General features: G+C 31.9%; 2 protein-coding genes across 4 annotated transcripts in view; one reads left to right on the top strand and one right to left on the bottom strand.

The window, feature by feature from the left end:
- The window catches only part of LOC144854787 (myb/SANT-like DNA-binding domain-containing protein 4), a 125689-nt gene that overhangs the window by 23390 nt on the left and 85190 nt on the right, over window positions 1-17109 (top strand). The gene's annotated exons all lie outside the window — the stretch shown is intronic.
- LOC144854763 (uncharacterized) overlaps window positions 1-17109 on the bottom strand; it is a 74844-nt gene that overhangs the window by 48090 nt on the left and 9645 nt on the right. For 2 of the 3 annotated variants that reach the window (XM_078712731.1, XM_078712730.1), the window contains exons 2-6: window positions 8456-8612; window positions 7033-7177; window positions 6557-6754; window positions 5969-6114; window positions 3606-5518 (exon numbers count right to left, since the gene is read on the bottom strand). In XM_078712731.1, coding sequence (XP_078568857.1) covers window positions 3869-5518; window positions 5969-6114; window positions 6557-6754; window positions 7033-7177; window positions 8456-8599 — 2283 coding nt within the window. In that variant the 5' untranslated portion in view covers window positions 8600-8612 and the 3' untranslated portion in view covers window positions 3606-3868. Of the gene's footprint in view, window positions 1-3605; window positions 5519-5968; window positions 6115-6556; window positions 6755-7032; window positions 7178-8455; window positions 8613-17109 lie in introns of those variants that run through there. The other variant, XR_013614680.1, reaches the window with a different exon arrangement.

The following is a 17109-nucleotide window of genomic DNA, read 5'->3' as shown; positions in this document are numbered from 1 at the left end:
ACCTAGCTATACTAGTTGGTCAACCCAGAACAGAGCACAGAAATAAACAAAAAAAAATGAATACTTTTAGGCCATACAGTAGAAAGAACATCTGAAATGTAATCCTCTCCCACCCACTTCAATTGCATGTTTATAATTATCACCTATTTCATTGTCTGACCTATATTATTCATGTTCTTGAATATTTTGTACATCGTTAACGGATTTCCGTTGCTTTTTGGCCGATTTCTGAAGACACTTCCGGTTTTTTAGGAATTCAGAGAACAATCTGTGTTTAGTTAAATATAGTACAAAATTAATACAAAAACAAGAGTGATGTTTATCATACAATAACCCATATACCGGCATAGAAAATACAATTTTCTTAGAATCTACTATAAAAAATGGACATTATCAGATATAAAAACTTAAAAGATTATTGAATGCATATCTGTGTATGTATGTAGCAGCTGTACATTGAAGACTAAGCGCTACTGTGATATTCACTTGTCAATCCCAAATCTTACTTCAATGTACATGATTAGACGGGGATTTCCTGGACACACGGTAACTGTTCCATTTTTAGATTGATTCAAATCTGTAAAAAAAAATCTTTATACTGATTATTGTCTTTAAAGGCTACTCCGGTCCCATTATATTCCTTTTCTAACGAGTATTGCCTCTTCACTCGAGAAAAGAAAAAGAAAAAAACTTCATACTGAAAAAAAATTGATAGAGTATTTAAAAATAGATATAGTAGAAAAAAAATATTCATAATATTATGGCGGCTGCATTGTTAGTTTTTTTCTTAACCACGAAACTTCAACACGTTCGTTGCTTCCCTCGAGGACATAGAGAAAGGAAAAAGGGCCCTAGTTGAAACCAAGTAGGTCTACTAGTTCGTTAGGCCTACATTTCGTTTTTTGTTACACAATGAAAGAAATATTATAAGCACGCTGAGGTGACATAAGGGAGCTTTTGACTTGCAACGACCAGGGCCTAGAAGCCGGGCATTGCGACCGTCGTCTGGTCCTAGAAATCGCTACTGAGTCAAGAAGTCGAGTGAAGCTCTGTCTACACTATCAAACTAGTTTGACAAAAGAAGTGTGATGTGCCCAAATATGGTAGTGATATGACATCATCATGTCCATATATGGGCACATCGCATTTTGTGTCACAAAAGTTTGATAGTATAACTATAGTGAGGCATTTACTGAATAGGCAAACTGCCTTAAAATGTGACATGTTTCGAGAAACTATTCTCATCATCAGAACAGAAAACAACGCCTAGAGTACTTATAGTGTAGTGTAGAAGAATACTGGTTGAACATCACAATGTGCCTCATCATGCGTGCAATGAACTAACATGATGACGTAACTAGACCATAGGTCCTCAGTAAATTGAAGCTCCTTTTATTGGCAAAGAGTTACTATAAAAATATAAAGCAAATCGAAGGTGGAAAAGAATGTTACACTATAAATTAAAAAGTAAAGTAAAACTAAGCTTAGGCCTAAGATTATTTCGAGTCCTGGCAGGCTGTATAGGGTATATTTTATTGAATTATAAACGCCGTGTATAGGAGGCGACTGGTACGTGTTGCCTTCACTGATATAGCTATAGGCCCATAACGGTTAAACTACCACCCCATTCAGGTAAAGGCCAATCCCACGCATTTAGGTCTATGTTAAAACCTCTTGAATTGGCCATTTAAATATTATTGTATATATGAAAAGTTTATAGCTGAATAAAACTAATATGACTTTAAAATCAAAATAAAACCAATTATATTTTCATTGGGTGCGCAGCCTTATCTAATTACTGTAGGCCTACCTTTTTGAGATGAAGACTCAATCTCCGATAACAGGATGAGACTTAATTGTGTTGCACTTTTAATTCATCCTATTCTTTTCAATGCTCAACATAATTTAATAGTTACCAATACCAAATCACAGATGCTTTGCTATAAAAATTATAAATTTAGAGCTTCGGCGCGGCTTGTTAGATGTGTGGCCCTCGGTGCTAGGACGCACCAGGCTACCGAGTGCTCTATTGTGACGTGTGGTACCCACGTATAGATACACGGATGTATGTCAGTAGTATCACAGAGAACTCGACAAGAACTTTGTTTTCAATGTCGACGTCAATTAACTTTAGTAACATTTATACGAACATTGTATATTTTTTACAAAAACTGAATTGAGATGTATATAATATGTATGTAAAAAATTATATTTATTGAAATAACAATATTCATATATATATATTTAAATCTTTGGTTATTGTTCTTTTTTTGACAATGAAAATATAGGTCACGCTCAACTCAAGGAAGAGTGATCATAGATAGGCAGGTAAATGTGAGATTTTTTTTTTACATACACTCTTTTGCCCCTCTCCCTATATGGGGGAGTTTATATACTTTATTTGTCACCCACTAAGAATGCCAATACACGTGCATTTAAACTCTATAATTTCTTGGCGTTTTCATTGAAATTTGAGATAACAAAAAAGTCAACTCATTGACTGACATACGCTTGACTTATTGTATTAAATTCATGATTTACAGTCGAGACAAATATTATTTTATTTAAAAAAATGAAGAAAAACTGGCAATTACTGTTAGCCTAATGGACCCCATTTTGTTGTAGAAACGTTAATGTTGATTGATTTCCAGTTTTACAACAATGATATTATGATATGAAACCCTCTCAGTTCCAACCGTCGTACATATAAAATATAGTTTAATACACTGTATTGTTTTATAGACACGAATCTGTACATAAATGTTAAATAGGTAGCTAATAATTACTAAGTAGTCTCTAAAATAAAATGTTTTTTCGTAAATCAGTCTATAGGTTACTTCTTATAGATAATGTATCTTTATCTAAAAGAGAGGGTTTATGTACGTGTGTTCGTTATAAACATGTCTGATATTGCATGCACCTCATATCAAAATGATAGGTGGTTATTACATTTAAAACTAATTTAATCTGAGGTGTCGTAACATACAAACCTTACTGATCGAGACCCAATTTCTTTACTATTGTAGAACTATTCAAACCTTTTTATTGATTACCGTACGCGATGAATAAATGTGATCGTATATTGATTATTATAATTAAAACTGATTCAATCTTAGGTATCATAACATAAAAACCTTACTGATACTCCATTTCTTTACCATTGTAGAACTATTCAGACCTATTATTTTCATTATTGATTACCGATCATGTGATGAATAAATGGTTCTTAAAAGGTTCACTGGATCAGGGAGGAGTAAATTTCACTCTTCAATGTCTCGATAAATAACCATTTTAATTGATCGTATATTGATAAGTTATTTAAAAAAAGATAAAGAGTACCGGTACTCAATTAAAAATTGACATCCGCTTTAAAAAAAAGTAGAAATTGTTGGCATAACCATATTTATCGGTGATACAAGGTATTTAAAGTAGAAATGACAACATTTAAATAATGTGTGTATAATGTAACACAAACAAATATTTAGTGCTATTTATGATGTTGTCATTTTGACTTTAACCTTTGTTTTAAGTATATGAACTCAGCATACTTAAAAATAGACAAACACAATAAATTCAGTTTATTCAATCTTTTATTTCAGACCTGAATAAATATTAGAAAATGGAATGTTTCATTCCCTTGGCAAAGTATTTACCGTACAAAATATTATGTAATACTTAAAAGCTGCCATTTATTTAAAAAGTCATTAACTAAAACAATAACTTTATAATTATATACAACATAATTTCTTCCATAAAGTAATAAACATATTATTCTACTTAAAAATATTGCGTTATATACATCCCATACTATATACAGAAAAAAAACAATTACAGAAATAAACAGGAATTATTGCAAATATAAAATGATTTAATACAAATGGCGACTGTAAGCAGCAGACATATGTCGGCTAGAGTCACCGTGAAGTTCAGATGAGTAGGTAGATGTGTATGGAGAATCGTAGGCTGATGAATGAGCTGAATGACCTCCTAGGCCTAGCGGGCTTATCAAACTATCAAGTCCAGAGTTGCTTAGTCTGTAACGTTGAGCTTTTCGTTCAGCATCATACCAAGAAAAATCAATTTGAGAGTTCGATTTGAAGGGATCGTAACTTGCATAGTGACCATGTTCACCTGCTGCTGATCTAAGATGGCTGTTGTGTCGATCTGTGTAGACGTTCAATTCGTTCTTGTTGATGAGTTTATCAGATTCTTTCTCGCCAAGGTACATTGAAACAAGTAGGTCGATGTAGGTACCATTTTCTTCGTCTCGTACAGGATGGTGAGGGTTGAGTGGCGTAAGTGATTTGTTGGAATGTGTGCTGCTTGTAGAATGTTGTGGAAGAGTATTGTGGATACTGGTTCCGCAAGATGTTGTTACCGCTATCGTAGCTAACACTGTTTCAGCAGAAGTGGAGGTCGACGTCACTGGGTTTGGTGAGTGGCTGACGACTGATGAACATGGTGACGATGCAGAACTTGCTGGTGATGGTGAATGATAAACAGGTGATTTTGGTCGGCCAGCTAGACCCTCTTCACCAAACGCTGCACTGATGTCGAAGATATCTGAGAAAGACGGCAGATCAAGGTTGATTGATACTGGTGCAGGAGCTGGTTTATCGGCTGACTGCTCGCTGGAAATCTTTCGTCGTTTAGGTTCAATTGGTAGAAGTTCAGGAGGGCCACGTTTCTTTGGTGGCATGCACATGTTTGTCATCGTTGTTGAAGGTGCAGAGCATGGAACATTAATGGGTGAAGATGCAATTGGTAATTCAGCTGCTTGTTGAAATGCTGTTGAAATAATATCAGCTCCAGAAGACAACATGACGTTGGTAGACACAGACACAATAGGAGTGAGTTCTGGTACGTTTTGTTGTGAGACAGTAGATGAGTTAAAAGAGTGAAGATTAGCCTCAGTGTTTGGTACTTCCTGTTCTTTTGGTGAAACCAAGATTGATCTTAAATCGTGACTAGTGTTCAGTATGGTATCTGGCATAGTTGCGTTGTGCTTGATAGGAGAATAACCAAATGATGTTCCAGCTCGTGACGTATATCCATTGGTTGCTGCTTGAGAAATTGGAATAGTTGCAGATGGGTGTGAATCGAAACCAGTAGCGTCATCACAAAACGGATCATACGAACAACTATCAGCAGCGTCAACGTAACTATGGTGGTAGGTGTCTTCAGCAATACTTCCAGTGTTCATAACATGAGGAACTGCGCCGTAGCTTTGGAATCGGTAAGCATCTTGCGCATGCGTAGGAGCGTACCAGCCATCGTTGAGTAGTTGGTGATGTTGGTAGTAGTTGCCGTAGGCATGCATCGAAGATTGGAAAGATTCAGATAAGCCATTTTCATTCTTGACTCTGTGGTCCCAGCTAGCTTGAACGTTGTATGCACTTTCATCACTCGGGATCAGAGATGACTTCATTTCGTGATCATCTGGAACAATTCCTTGAACTTCTCGGAGCTGACGGGCTACACGGTCGACACGGCTGAATGATTTGTGTATTTGTACGCCCTACAAAAACAAAATAATGATTGGTCAGTTTTCTTGTAAAAAAGGCAATAAAAGAAAAAACAATGGAATGGCATTCTAGGACATTTCTTTCAAAGTGCTATTGAAATTACATAAACAATGTTATTGTCAGAACAGGCAAATTTCTTCCTGTACCGTAGATGACGTGTTTTATTTGTTATTATGCAACAAATGTTTTGTGATGTTAGCTTTATGGCTGAACAATAGTAGACTAAAGGCTATTTATAATATGCATTCAATAGGCGATACAATTGCACATTCCTTCCTGAGTAAGATACATTTTTGCTGTGCATGTCTGTACATGTTGTTTGGCAAATTAATCAGATGTAATATATTTAAATTAAATGTATATGTAAATATAAAAATCTACTATATACGGTACGAACTGTGGAATAAATTCATTAATTAATTGAAATATTAAAATGAACATACCACTTTCTTGCATATCTCCTTTGGTCGTTCGTGTCTGTTCCTTCTGTGGTATTCGAGGAGAGCAATTTTAGCCATTGAGGTTGTTTTAACTACGTCTGGTCTTGGATGGTCATGTACACCCTTAGCTTGAAACACGATCACAGAGTCTAAATAGAAAGAAGGTCGAAGTGGTTAGCATATTTATAAAATTAACGAAAAATAAATGAAGGAACTTTATATTTTAAAAAATTGAAAAGAATAAATAAATAATGTAGGCTTATAAAATATAGCATTAATCGCTTAGCAATATAATATAGAAATGTTAATTTGTTAAAGCTTCTTTTAAATTTTAATTAAACGAATTTAACTTTAATCAAATATAAATACGCTAAAATTGTTTTAATCGAATTAAAATGATTAATTAGCGAAAGAAAGAAATAGATATTGGTCTAGATAAAACATTAATATTTGTTTTAAAGAATAAAATGTTTACAGCAAAAATAGCATGTTTCTATTCGAGTCTGTTTTAATATTTTTACGATAATTAACTTTTTATCGTTCAATAGTAGAATTAGAAATAGTACATTAGAAAAATAAATATAAACTTACCAGTTACTCTCCAAAAATGGGTCACTGGATAGCCTCCTTTTCCGGTACAAGGAACGTGGGTTAGCTTTCCTCCACATCCAGGTCTAGGACAAGACTTCTCTGATTGTTTTCGCCTTGCACGATCAGATGTAGCTGGCCGCACGGACACCATTTCTCCGGACTGACTTCTACATTGTGCTCTGCTGCATACAAACACGCCTAAAAGAATACAATTTGTAATATAATATTACTTAATAGAGATATTGTTGTTACATGTAGACGTTTTGCACTTGAACGTTCAGTCAATGGGCTACTACAGCTGCCCGAGTGAGGGTAGCACGAGCGCTCTTCAATTAATATCGTTCGCCGGTCGCGTGGCTTAACCCGCCGCAATAATTCATGCGGCGCGTGTACCAACTCAGTGCAACAGGTATTTACTCAGTGTTTGACAATAGAAAAAGTGGTTCGACGTCAAAAGTTAAAGGATGGTTACTTACCGAGACAAGACTTCTTGAGTACTTTCTTGTTGTGATTATTCGTATTACGCATTGCCCAGCCACTCAGATGTTTCCTAGCGTCGTGGTCTTTAGGATTGTATCGTAGCGTAACATCGCCTTCAATCCATTCTTCAAAGAGATCAAACTAAAATAGAAAACACATGTATTGTAGATAACTGTGATGTACAACAATGGACATGCTACGACCAACCATTGTGTATCCATTTATTTTATATTATCATGTACTTCGCTTTCTACAGTACAATCAACTTTTTGAACTAAGATTTTTTTTTCAATTTAAAACTATTTAAATCTTGATTACTTATAAAATTATTTTGAAAGGTACATTTTTTAAGCAATGACATACTTCGTGAAATATTGATGTAGGCTATATCAACTTTTTGAACTAAGATTTTTTTTCTATTTAAAACTATTTAAAAATCATGGCTTATAAAATTATTTTGAAGTTACATTTTTTAAGCAATGACATACTTCGTGAAATATTGATGTACAATCAACTTTTTGAACTAAGATTTTTTTTTAAATTTAAAACCATTTAAATAATGATCACTTATAAGATTATTTTGAAGTTACATTTTTTAAGCAATGACCTACTTCATGAAATATTGATTAAGTAATATGTAAAAACTATAAATGATTAACTTTTTGAATTTAGTAAGATCCTTTTCAATTTAAAACTATTTAAATCATGATTGATTATAAGACGTTTTATAAAATTATTAAAGTTTAAAAAAATTATTATTGAAGTTATATTTTTTAAGCAAGACATACTTCGTGAAATATTTAAGTAAAGTATTAAAATAAAATGAAAATAAATAACGTGCATAGTAATGTGCAAACATCAAAATAAATTCCTATCATTTATTTCCTTTCTTGTGTTTAAGAAGAATAAGCGCACGAGCTTTGAAGCGTTATTTGTTTTGTTTAATTCTAACAATTAATCAATTGTTTGTTGTTAAGGTCAAATTTATGGACGTTCCTTGTATCAATGAAATAATGGATTAAATCAAAATGGAAACAAAAATAGGGCTAGTAGTAATAATCAATACAAACAGTATTAAACTAAATTAATTATTGAATGATATGATACTTTAGTAGATATTAGCATTTTTACTTTCGTTTTATATAAATATAATAAATTAATATAATATTATATTTTAACATTAGGTTAAATTGCAGTATTGTAAAGTACTACAGTAAGGGATTATAATACCGTAAACTTATAGTTAAAATAATATCTATAATAGACTAACTAACTTAAAAGTATACTAAAAAGTACTAAAACTTAAAATAGTACTAAAGTAGAAATAATATTAAATATTAAGAATTACAATAATCAATTTGGCAAACGTGCCTGCAGCAAATAAGCATAAGCCAAAAAAAATATTATAATGATGATTACCTTTTCTATTTTCTTCTTTGGTTTTTTAATGTCGTCTTTCTGAACTCTTGTTTTAGCCTTTTTTCCAGATGATGTTGGTACAACTGCTACATCATCCATTTCGCTTTTGATTGGTACTGAGAACTCTTTCCACAGACCTTCCATTGTATGATGTGAACTAAAAGTCGATTGAAACTTCATGGTTAAGTTGATTTATCAAAAAACAATGATCAAAATTAACCATGTAAGCACCTACTGACCATTAGAATTATAAATGATATGTGTGGTGTCCGGCCCCTTTTATACAGCACTCCAAGTCGCTGGGACAACTATAACGCGCGCTGATTGGTTGCTTTCTGTCGCGTGCCGGGTTACAATACAAAGATCTGTTATCTTAGCTGGGAGGAGTGACGTGTGGTCGGGGGCTTGCCTGGAGCCACGCACCGATGCTGCTTACATAATCTCCACGTTAAACAATAGGTTATTGGCCCGGGTGGCTGGTTAATACATTGCATTTTTTTTAAATACGATCAGATAATGATTAATGTTAAGATCATAGTAAATCATAATATTTGTACTCTTAATAAATTACATGTAACATTAAAACATTATAATTAAACATATTTGCGGACACTTTTCTCAAATATGTTTACACGTGGGAGTGGTTTACGTAGAATCATAAGTGGCCTGAAGCAGGGATATGCATGCCTGAAGAGATTCTATAAATCAGTGTACTCTCCCTTAAGGATTAAAAGTCGATTATTAACTTAACGAATTAATTAATGTTTAGCTATAATACACAAACAAAAAAACATGTCAGGATTTTTTCTAAAGGACAAAATTACAACTCCACTCCCAAAGACTTGTAATAAGACTTTGTTTATGTAGAGCATCTTGTGTATATGTTTGTCTTGTGAACCTCTGAGGGTCCCTAATGATCAGCAATTGCTGGATGGATCACCCTCATTAAATATGGTAAAAAATAAGCATAATATCTTATAGGTGTGCTTTTATTATACTCTTTTTCGATTGTTCATGATTGAAATATTATTTTGTTGAATAAATCTATCTGGGTATAGATGAATTATCATTATTATATTCAATATCTGACGGGCCATATTTCAAACGTTTATTTAAAGCATAACATTATATTAACATTATGAAGATTAGTTTACAAACGTGTATGGAAAACCAACACTATAGTTAGTGATATATTATTTGTTTCCTCAATTTCTGCAGGAAATTTCTCTGATTGGTACCTATCGATACAACAGAGGGGACCCTGATGAGTTGAATCGTGTTCTGCTCCGATGAATCTTCTTTCAATTATATTATTATCTATATCTACGGGTGAGTAAATTTTGTTTTACTGTTGATACATGGCCAATATAATACTAAATAGACCATCTAATTCAAATGTTGTTTAAAAAGTATTTCGAAACAGGAATTCACTCTTTCCTGTTAGAACGACGAATACAACTTGTATACTTGTCACGTGTAATCACTAAAAAAGTACTTAATTTTGTTTTAGCAATCACAATTTCATTATCCATTTCTGTCTGCTTTATTACCAAAGAGATAACTGTAATTTATCATGTATCACTCATAAGTCAGAATTGGTTGGTCTTGTTGTAAACAAGAGTCTGATTAAATAAATAAATAAATAATTTAAAAAAAAAATGTATCGCTTAGCTTCGCAAACGAAGATTTTAGCATACTACTTATTAAAGGTATTTGGTAATATTGCGAAATAATATATATATATCAATACATAACGTGAAACAATAATAAATGATAGGCCTAGTGCACACAAGTAAACTAAAACACTAAATCTTAGTAGCCTAACCTCATAAGAAGTGTACAGCCATATTACTATATAATTTGTGTTAAAGAAATTGATTTATATACGCCGGAATCCTCTTTGTATATTGGAGATACTTTCAAACAAAGTAAAAATTAAAAGAAGTGAGGGTCAAACGTATAGTTTGACTAGAAAGAAGCTGGGGTTAATGTCATCTTTGTTTACGCGTTGTCTCTCGTTATAATCATAAACTATAACTTATTATATTTAACATTAATAATAATATTTAATATTCGACATTAAGCCTAAATGTTTATATTAAAATCATGAATAAATCCAATACTAGGATGTTGGGTGTATACTTGTGCGGGTCGGTTGAACTAGCGTCGGCAAATTGGAATACAAAGCTTTCGGTAGTGTTTGGAAAGCCTCTAGTTTAGGGAGGATCATAGCGCTTCATCTACGGGGAGGGGTCTACTAACAATGCATTCGTTGTAAAGCTATGTTGGTCTTTTGTTGTCATCATTGTTATTTAAGCGCGGTGCATTGTGATCAAAGAGACTCCGCCATAACATTAATAATTTAATATATAAAATTTGAACGTATTTTATTGTAAGACGAAATTTGTAGTAAAAAATAAAAATAAATAATTTTAAATATCGGAAGAATTCAACGTAAGATTCTAATTTTTTTTAAATGAAAAAAAATTACAAAACAGAAGAACTATATAAGATACTCTTTAATATACCTTTAATATCTTTTATTAAAACATAATGATAACCCAACAAATTGAAATCGCGATTTCATATAAAGTATATATTATATAGACGTGGCTATACCATGTACTGTATTATAAATTAATTAAAGAATAATAATATTAATACGTCAATCTTATATAGAGCTTACTGCAAAAAGCCTACTACTTCACATTACTCCACGGTAAAGTTTTGGATCAAACACGTCTGGAAAAATACTTCCATAATTCATCCTACACAGTATTAGTATTACAATTCTGGTATGTTTACTCATGGAGGTATAAAATCGTATACCACCATGGTTCCAGGCCGGCTCACTGTATTCATACTGAAATCTGATAAAGTATTACGATTGACTAGTCTGTAAGCTTGACTGGCTTAATTAAAACAACTATAAAATGAAATGACAGTTATTCTGCAATAATATTAATTATAAACAAACATTCGAGTAAACAATCATTTATAGTATTTAATCATCATACTAATTAGCAATAATAAAACTTAATAATCACTCCTATTTTTTCGTGTTCAAAATAATTTTTTTAAAAACTCTTTTACCGTTTGGCTTTATAAAATCAATCATTCTGGTCTCTGTGCTAACGGTATATGAAATGATAAACTGAATTTGTTTTTTTAAACGTATATATCAATCATAATCAATGATATATATATATATATATATTAATTTTTATTGATAATTAGAAGCTATATATACTGTATATGTTATATTTGATTCAGATAATGGTACTAAGGACAGTCTTTTAATCCACCAGTATATGCTTAAGTCTTGTCTACACTATCAAACTAGTTTGACAAAATAGTGTGATGTACCCAAATATGGTAGTTGTATGTATAAATATGGTTGTGATATAACATCATCATGTCCATCTATGGGCACGTCACATTTTTTTGTCACATACAGTTTGATAGTCTAGACAGAGCTTTAGATTTTCTACGTACATACTAATTTCTTCCTGCATTTGTTCTCCATGCTGAAAATACTCGTTTTTGCATGCCGTACAAAAGTTTCCGTTACATATATATATTTTTTTTTTTAATTTTTTTTTTTTTTTTTTATTCGGTATATAAAAATATATTACAAAACGACAGTCAAGGACTGAAATGAATTGTATTACAAATAAAAAAAAAAAAAGTTAAAATTGCTATAAAAATAGAAACATCTTATATATATTTCAGTTTAATTAAATGTACGCATTATGTTGTTTGCATTTAATTTAATGGTATTCCTATTGACAGTGCAGTTCTTTTGAACTGATCCACTTTTGGTTACCCGCAGGTGCTGATTGTACTTTTGTTCTGTTTTGTTGAATGATGCCGTACCTTGTTTATGATTTTTGTATGTTACCTGAAAATTGAATAAAATAAAATAAAATAAAAACTATCAGATCCTACTTGGATATGTTATAACTAATACTAAGTTTAAATCGTGTTAATTAATTATAGAATTCAAATATTCGTTTTAATAAACATCTGCAGCTGTCAGTGGGCGTATAATTATTACTTGTAGTAGGGTAAAAAAAAAGAAATGTATCTTGTTTAAAAGCCTAAGTCCGCCGGAGATTATCATCTTTAATTTAGCTAGCCAAATATCCGTTCCTACCTTGAGGTAAAGGATACTGCATATTGCTTTTTTTTTTGGATAAATTAAAAAAAAATTAATTTTCCAATGTACGTGACTGAAAATAAGAACAACATCGTGCTCTATATGTGTGTGTTTGCAGCCTATCCACACTCACTCCCACACTCCAACTATGTAGCCTAAAGAATGGTAATCATCAAAGCACATATACTGTATCAGAATGTCTGTTCATGATAGTCAGTTAATATTTTTAAAACAATTATTTGTTTTACATAACCTATAGGATTTTCTTTAAAAGTTGTCTTTGATTTATTACAATTGCTGAAAGTGTGTTTGCTGAATGGTTTATCCATGGAGAAATAAGTTAACTTAAGTTAACTTATTTCTCCATGGTTTATCCAACAGCTTGCTGATAAAACTAACAACATCCTGATGATAATTGACCTGTCATACACTTGTCTAAAATACCAATAGCCACGCGAGTAATATACTAATAGGACATTATTCAATGAATGTATAACCACCGGGCACTAGCGTGTGGACACGCGAACACAAATACCTTACGTAACAGTACGACCTATTGTTTTTGCTTCAAACTTTTCTACTTGTGTTTTTGCTAGGGGGGAAGTAACGTGATACGTTTAATTGTACACTTACACTTGTATTGTGTTTGTGTTAGTTGAACAATCTAAATCATTGTATTATGGTAAAGCTGCATCCTCTGCTAAGTTGATGAAATAAGGGGCAGATGGGACGTGATAGGGGCTGTACATAATAGCAAGCGTGGTCACTGTCATTAACTAGTTATATCCATTACAAAGATCGATCACTGTTTTTGTTTACATTTTATTTATACTTCAATTATTTATTCAAAACCGATCAAGACTATCACTTGATTTTATTTAATACACTTTTACTATATTTTGTTTTGTATTGGTTTGTGTAAAGTAATGATCTTCTGTATGTATCGATTAAAATTGGTTGAGGATAGGGTAGGGGTTGATAGTTGTTTTGTGTCATACTTTTCAGTATGTAAATTAATTAATTTTTATATTTTATTTATGTCTCGGTTGGGGCGATTTCCTCATCTTTATCGTTTCAAATTAATTAATTAAATTTCAGTATATCACCGGGCGGTTTAGAATTAATGTTCTTTGCCTGTTCTGTTTATATTTTATTTATATATATTTATTTTTTAAGGATGCACCTTTGTGCTAAGTGTGCCACCGATCTAAAGGTGTAATTCCAAGTAAATAAATAAACTTCAATAATGGATAAACAAAAAAATCTCCATACTGCGCAGACAATTAAAGTGTATCTCATTCAATTATATTATTTAATTATTTAATGATACGGGATGCCTCATAAACAGTAAATAGATATCTATTTGTTCTTGTCAAGATGTTTACAAAAACAACATTAATTTAAACATAACTTTATTATACTCTAACATTATGACTAACCATGATTGGCATATTATTATAATTGTTATCAAAAATATTTCGTTTTCTTTTTTTTTAACTTTCAATGGTATCCAATGAATTCATACGTTTGATATTTTGATCATGTGGAAATAAGAAGTAATAAAACATTTGTTTGTGTAAATAGAGACAAATCAATCATATTTCACAAATAAATATTATATACAAAAATACAATTATCATAATTCAATGTGTAGATGGACACAATTTACCTAAATTCTTTTGTTTATTATATGAGCAAACAAAGAATAAGTTCTCGCTACATCTAATCGTTGTAATAATTGTATCGTGTTATAAGATACTACTACGGTACCTACCCGGTAAGTTTGACTCACGTACGGTGATATACCAGTAAAATATTAACACTACCATGCTCTCTTTGAAGGAACAATAGAATAATTTGAAACACTTTTTAATATTTTCACGGGTACAAACAATTCTCATTCGTAAAGAATATGCAAATTAGATCAAACAGTGCACATTATTCATTTTAATTACACTTTCGAGGTGAAAGAAATAAAATATATTTCTTTCGTTATCTTAGTCTTGATTAAGAAATAGATAAACTAAACAAAAAATGAAGAATTATAATTCGTTCGATGGATACTCGTTCTGTACCGTACTCATTATGGTATAGATACAGTAGTAAACTTGTAAAATTGAAATAGTTCAAATCCGTAAAATGCATTAAAAATAGTGATGTAATATTAGCTATTACAGAAGATAAATAAAATATTAGTTTGTTTCTTCTAGTATACAAGATACCCAGGAATGGTTAAGTCTTTAAAATGTTTTATATTTTCCATTATTAAAACTATTAAATGTTGAATTGGTACACTAATAACTGCACAATATCACATACCGAAATCAATGCCTCTTTGGAAAGCTCGCTTGCGCGTCGCGCGCCGCGAACGGATATCTCCATGGTGAATCTCCATATTTGGTGATGGGTTTCCTGATATTCAGGATGACACTTAGTATGATTATGCTAATTATTACATCGTTATGATAAAGAGTATTTTAAATGATGGTATTTTATATACAAAAGAATCAAAGGTTCGGCCAATCGTATTTTAATTTATTCGGATTTGTTGTGGAAGAATTTAGTCACAAACAGTACAACATGACATAGGCACGTGGCGGGTATTCTATTTCATTGTTCCTTCGTGTTTATTATATAATAATTAGTTATAAACAAATTAGAATTGCTAAGTTATTATTGATAGATACAGTACAATAGTTTTACTAATACTTATGATGGTATTTCGGTGAAAAACAAAAAGACGGGTCAATCTATCCAGCCATTCATCGTCGCGAAAAAAATTATAGTAGGCCTATACTCTATTAGCAATATCACACTTGTATTCAGACAGTAGCACCATTCTTTGGTTAATATGAATACATTATTTCTGGATAAAAACTCCGAACGTTTTTCAGTTTTGCAGAACATTTGAATCTAGTTCGGCTTTCTTTACTTTACTCCCACTCATATTAAGTCGTTTATTGTCAAACAGTTCATCATTTTGGCCACCTGATATTTGACTTAAGTCGTTTATTGTCAAACAGTTCATCATTTTGGCCACCTGATATTTGACTTAAGTCGTTTATTGTCAAACAGTTCATCATTTTGGCCACCTGATATTTGACTTACGGGGGAACGACCTGTGTAAGTGGGAGAAAAATAAATAAAAGAAAGTCCAAGTAGACTTTAATTTCTGCAATATTTATTAATTTGGTAATTATTTATTATGTTAAACAAACGCGCCTAATCGTTCTCGTGATTGTATTGTCCGTAGCCTATGATTATAAAAGCTTAATTTTCCGGACATATTTTCTCTTTTTTTCCTGTTACAGGTGAACTTCATGCTATAAGTAAACAAGGCCAACAGCCATAAGTCGCGTGCTCTCAGAAAAAAATGAACTTTCAAAAAGTAATATACTTTAAAACTTTTCTATACATCAAAACAGTTCAAAAAGTACAGAAAAGCGATAAAACGCATAGTGATACCGGACCGACAGACAGACCGACAGACCGACCGACCGACCGACATAGTGAACTATTTAGTCGCGTCCATGCGACTAAAATTAAAATTAACTGAAAAGACACATTTTTTATTCTAATTTAAGATAAAATAAGCAAGTACCATCACAACTTAAGACTATGGAGGAATTATTTAGATTTCCTCCATGTGAAGAAGTTTACTACCAATAAACCTAATATCATTTTAAGTTATAAATTCTGAAGCTAATTTAATCATGACATGACATATTTGTACATTGATAACAAATACGATACGTTATTGCAATAGTACTTCAATCAACAAGATTAAATTCAGTTGGCCGATTGTGATGTATCCATGGTTTACTCAATTCGAACTTAAAGTGTTTCTGACTTATCTGACTCCTTGAGTGAACTACTCTTGTGTTCATTGTATTTATATGCAAGTTTATCTATTAACTAACTAGTTTATCATTATGTTATCGTGTATTATATGTTGCTATCATTTGGAAATAAATAGAAATTGAAATTTAACTTACAAGATTATAACAGAAAATTAATTTTCGGAATAAGATTTAAATTGAACTAGTTAGTTCACTTTGGTACATTGTTTTTATATGGTGTAACTAATTAATTTACCATGATATTACTAGAGGGAAGAGTCACTTTTAGCTTTAGGGGAGATAGGGGCTAAAAGTCACAAATTCATTATAATCCCCTCTGGATATTAGGTTTTAAAGCTAAATTAACTTAGTTTATACCTCCCAACATAGCCTAGGGTATGGTCTATATAAGGGGACCATTGATTGTGAAAATACTCTTGACCGTGACCCAGGGGAGCACTTTCTCCCCAATGTGTCAGATGTGACAATTTGCCCCGTACATGGGGCAAGTTGTCACATGCCGTGGGGCACTTTGTCACATCGTTAAAAATAAGACAATATGTATGGAATATCTGCTTAAAACTCATTTATTTATTGAAAGTGTGTTTACCAGACATAATTTAGTGAGTTTAGATGATAACAATATTAATAAGTAT

Source organism: Antedon bifida, chromosome 10 (assembly GCF_963402885.1).
Source record: "Antedon bifida chromosome 10, ecAntBifi1.1, whole genome shotgun sequence".
In the NCBI taxonomy this organism is placed as follows: Eukaryota; Metazoa; Echinodermata; class Crinoidea; order Comatulida; family Antedonidae; genus Antedon; species Antedon bifida.
The sequence above is the reverse complement of the archived record's forward strand: the minus strand, read 5'-3'. Positions and strand labels throughout refer to the sequence as shown.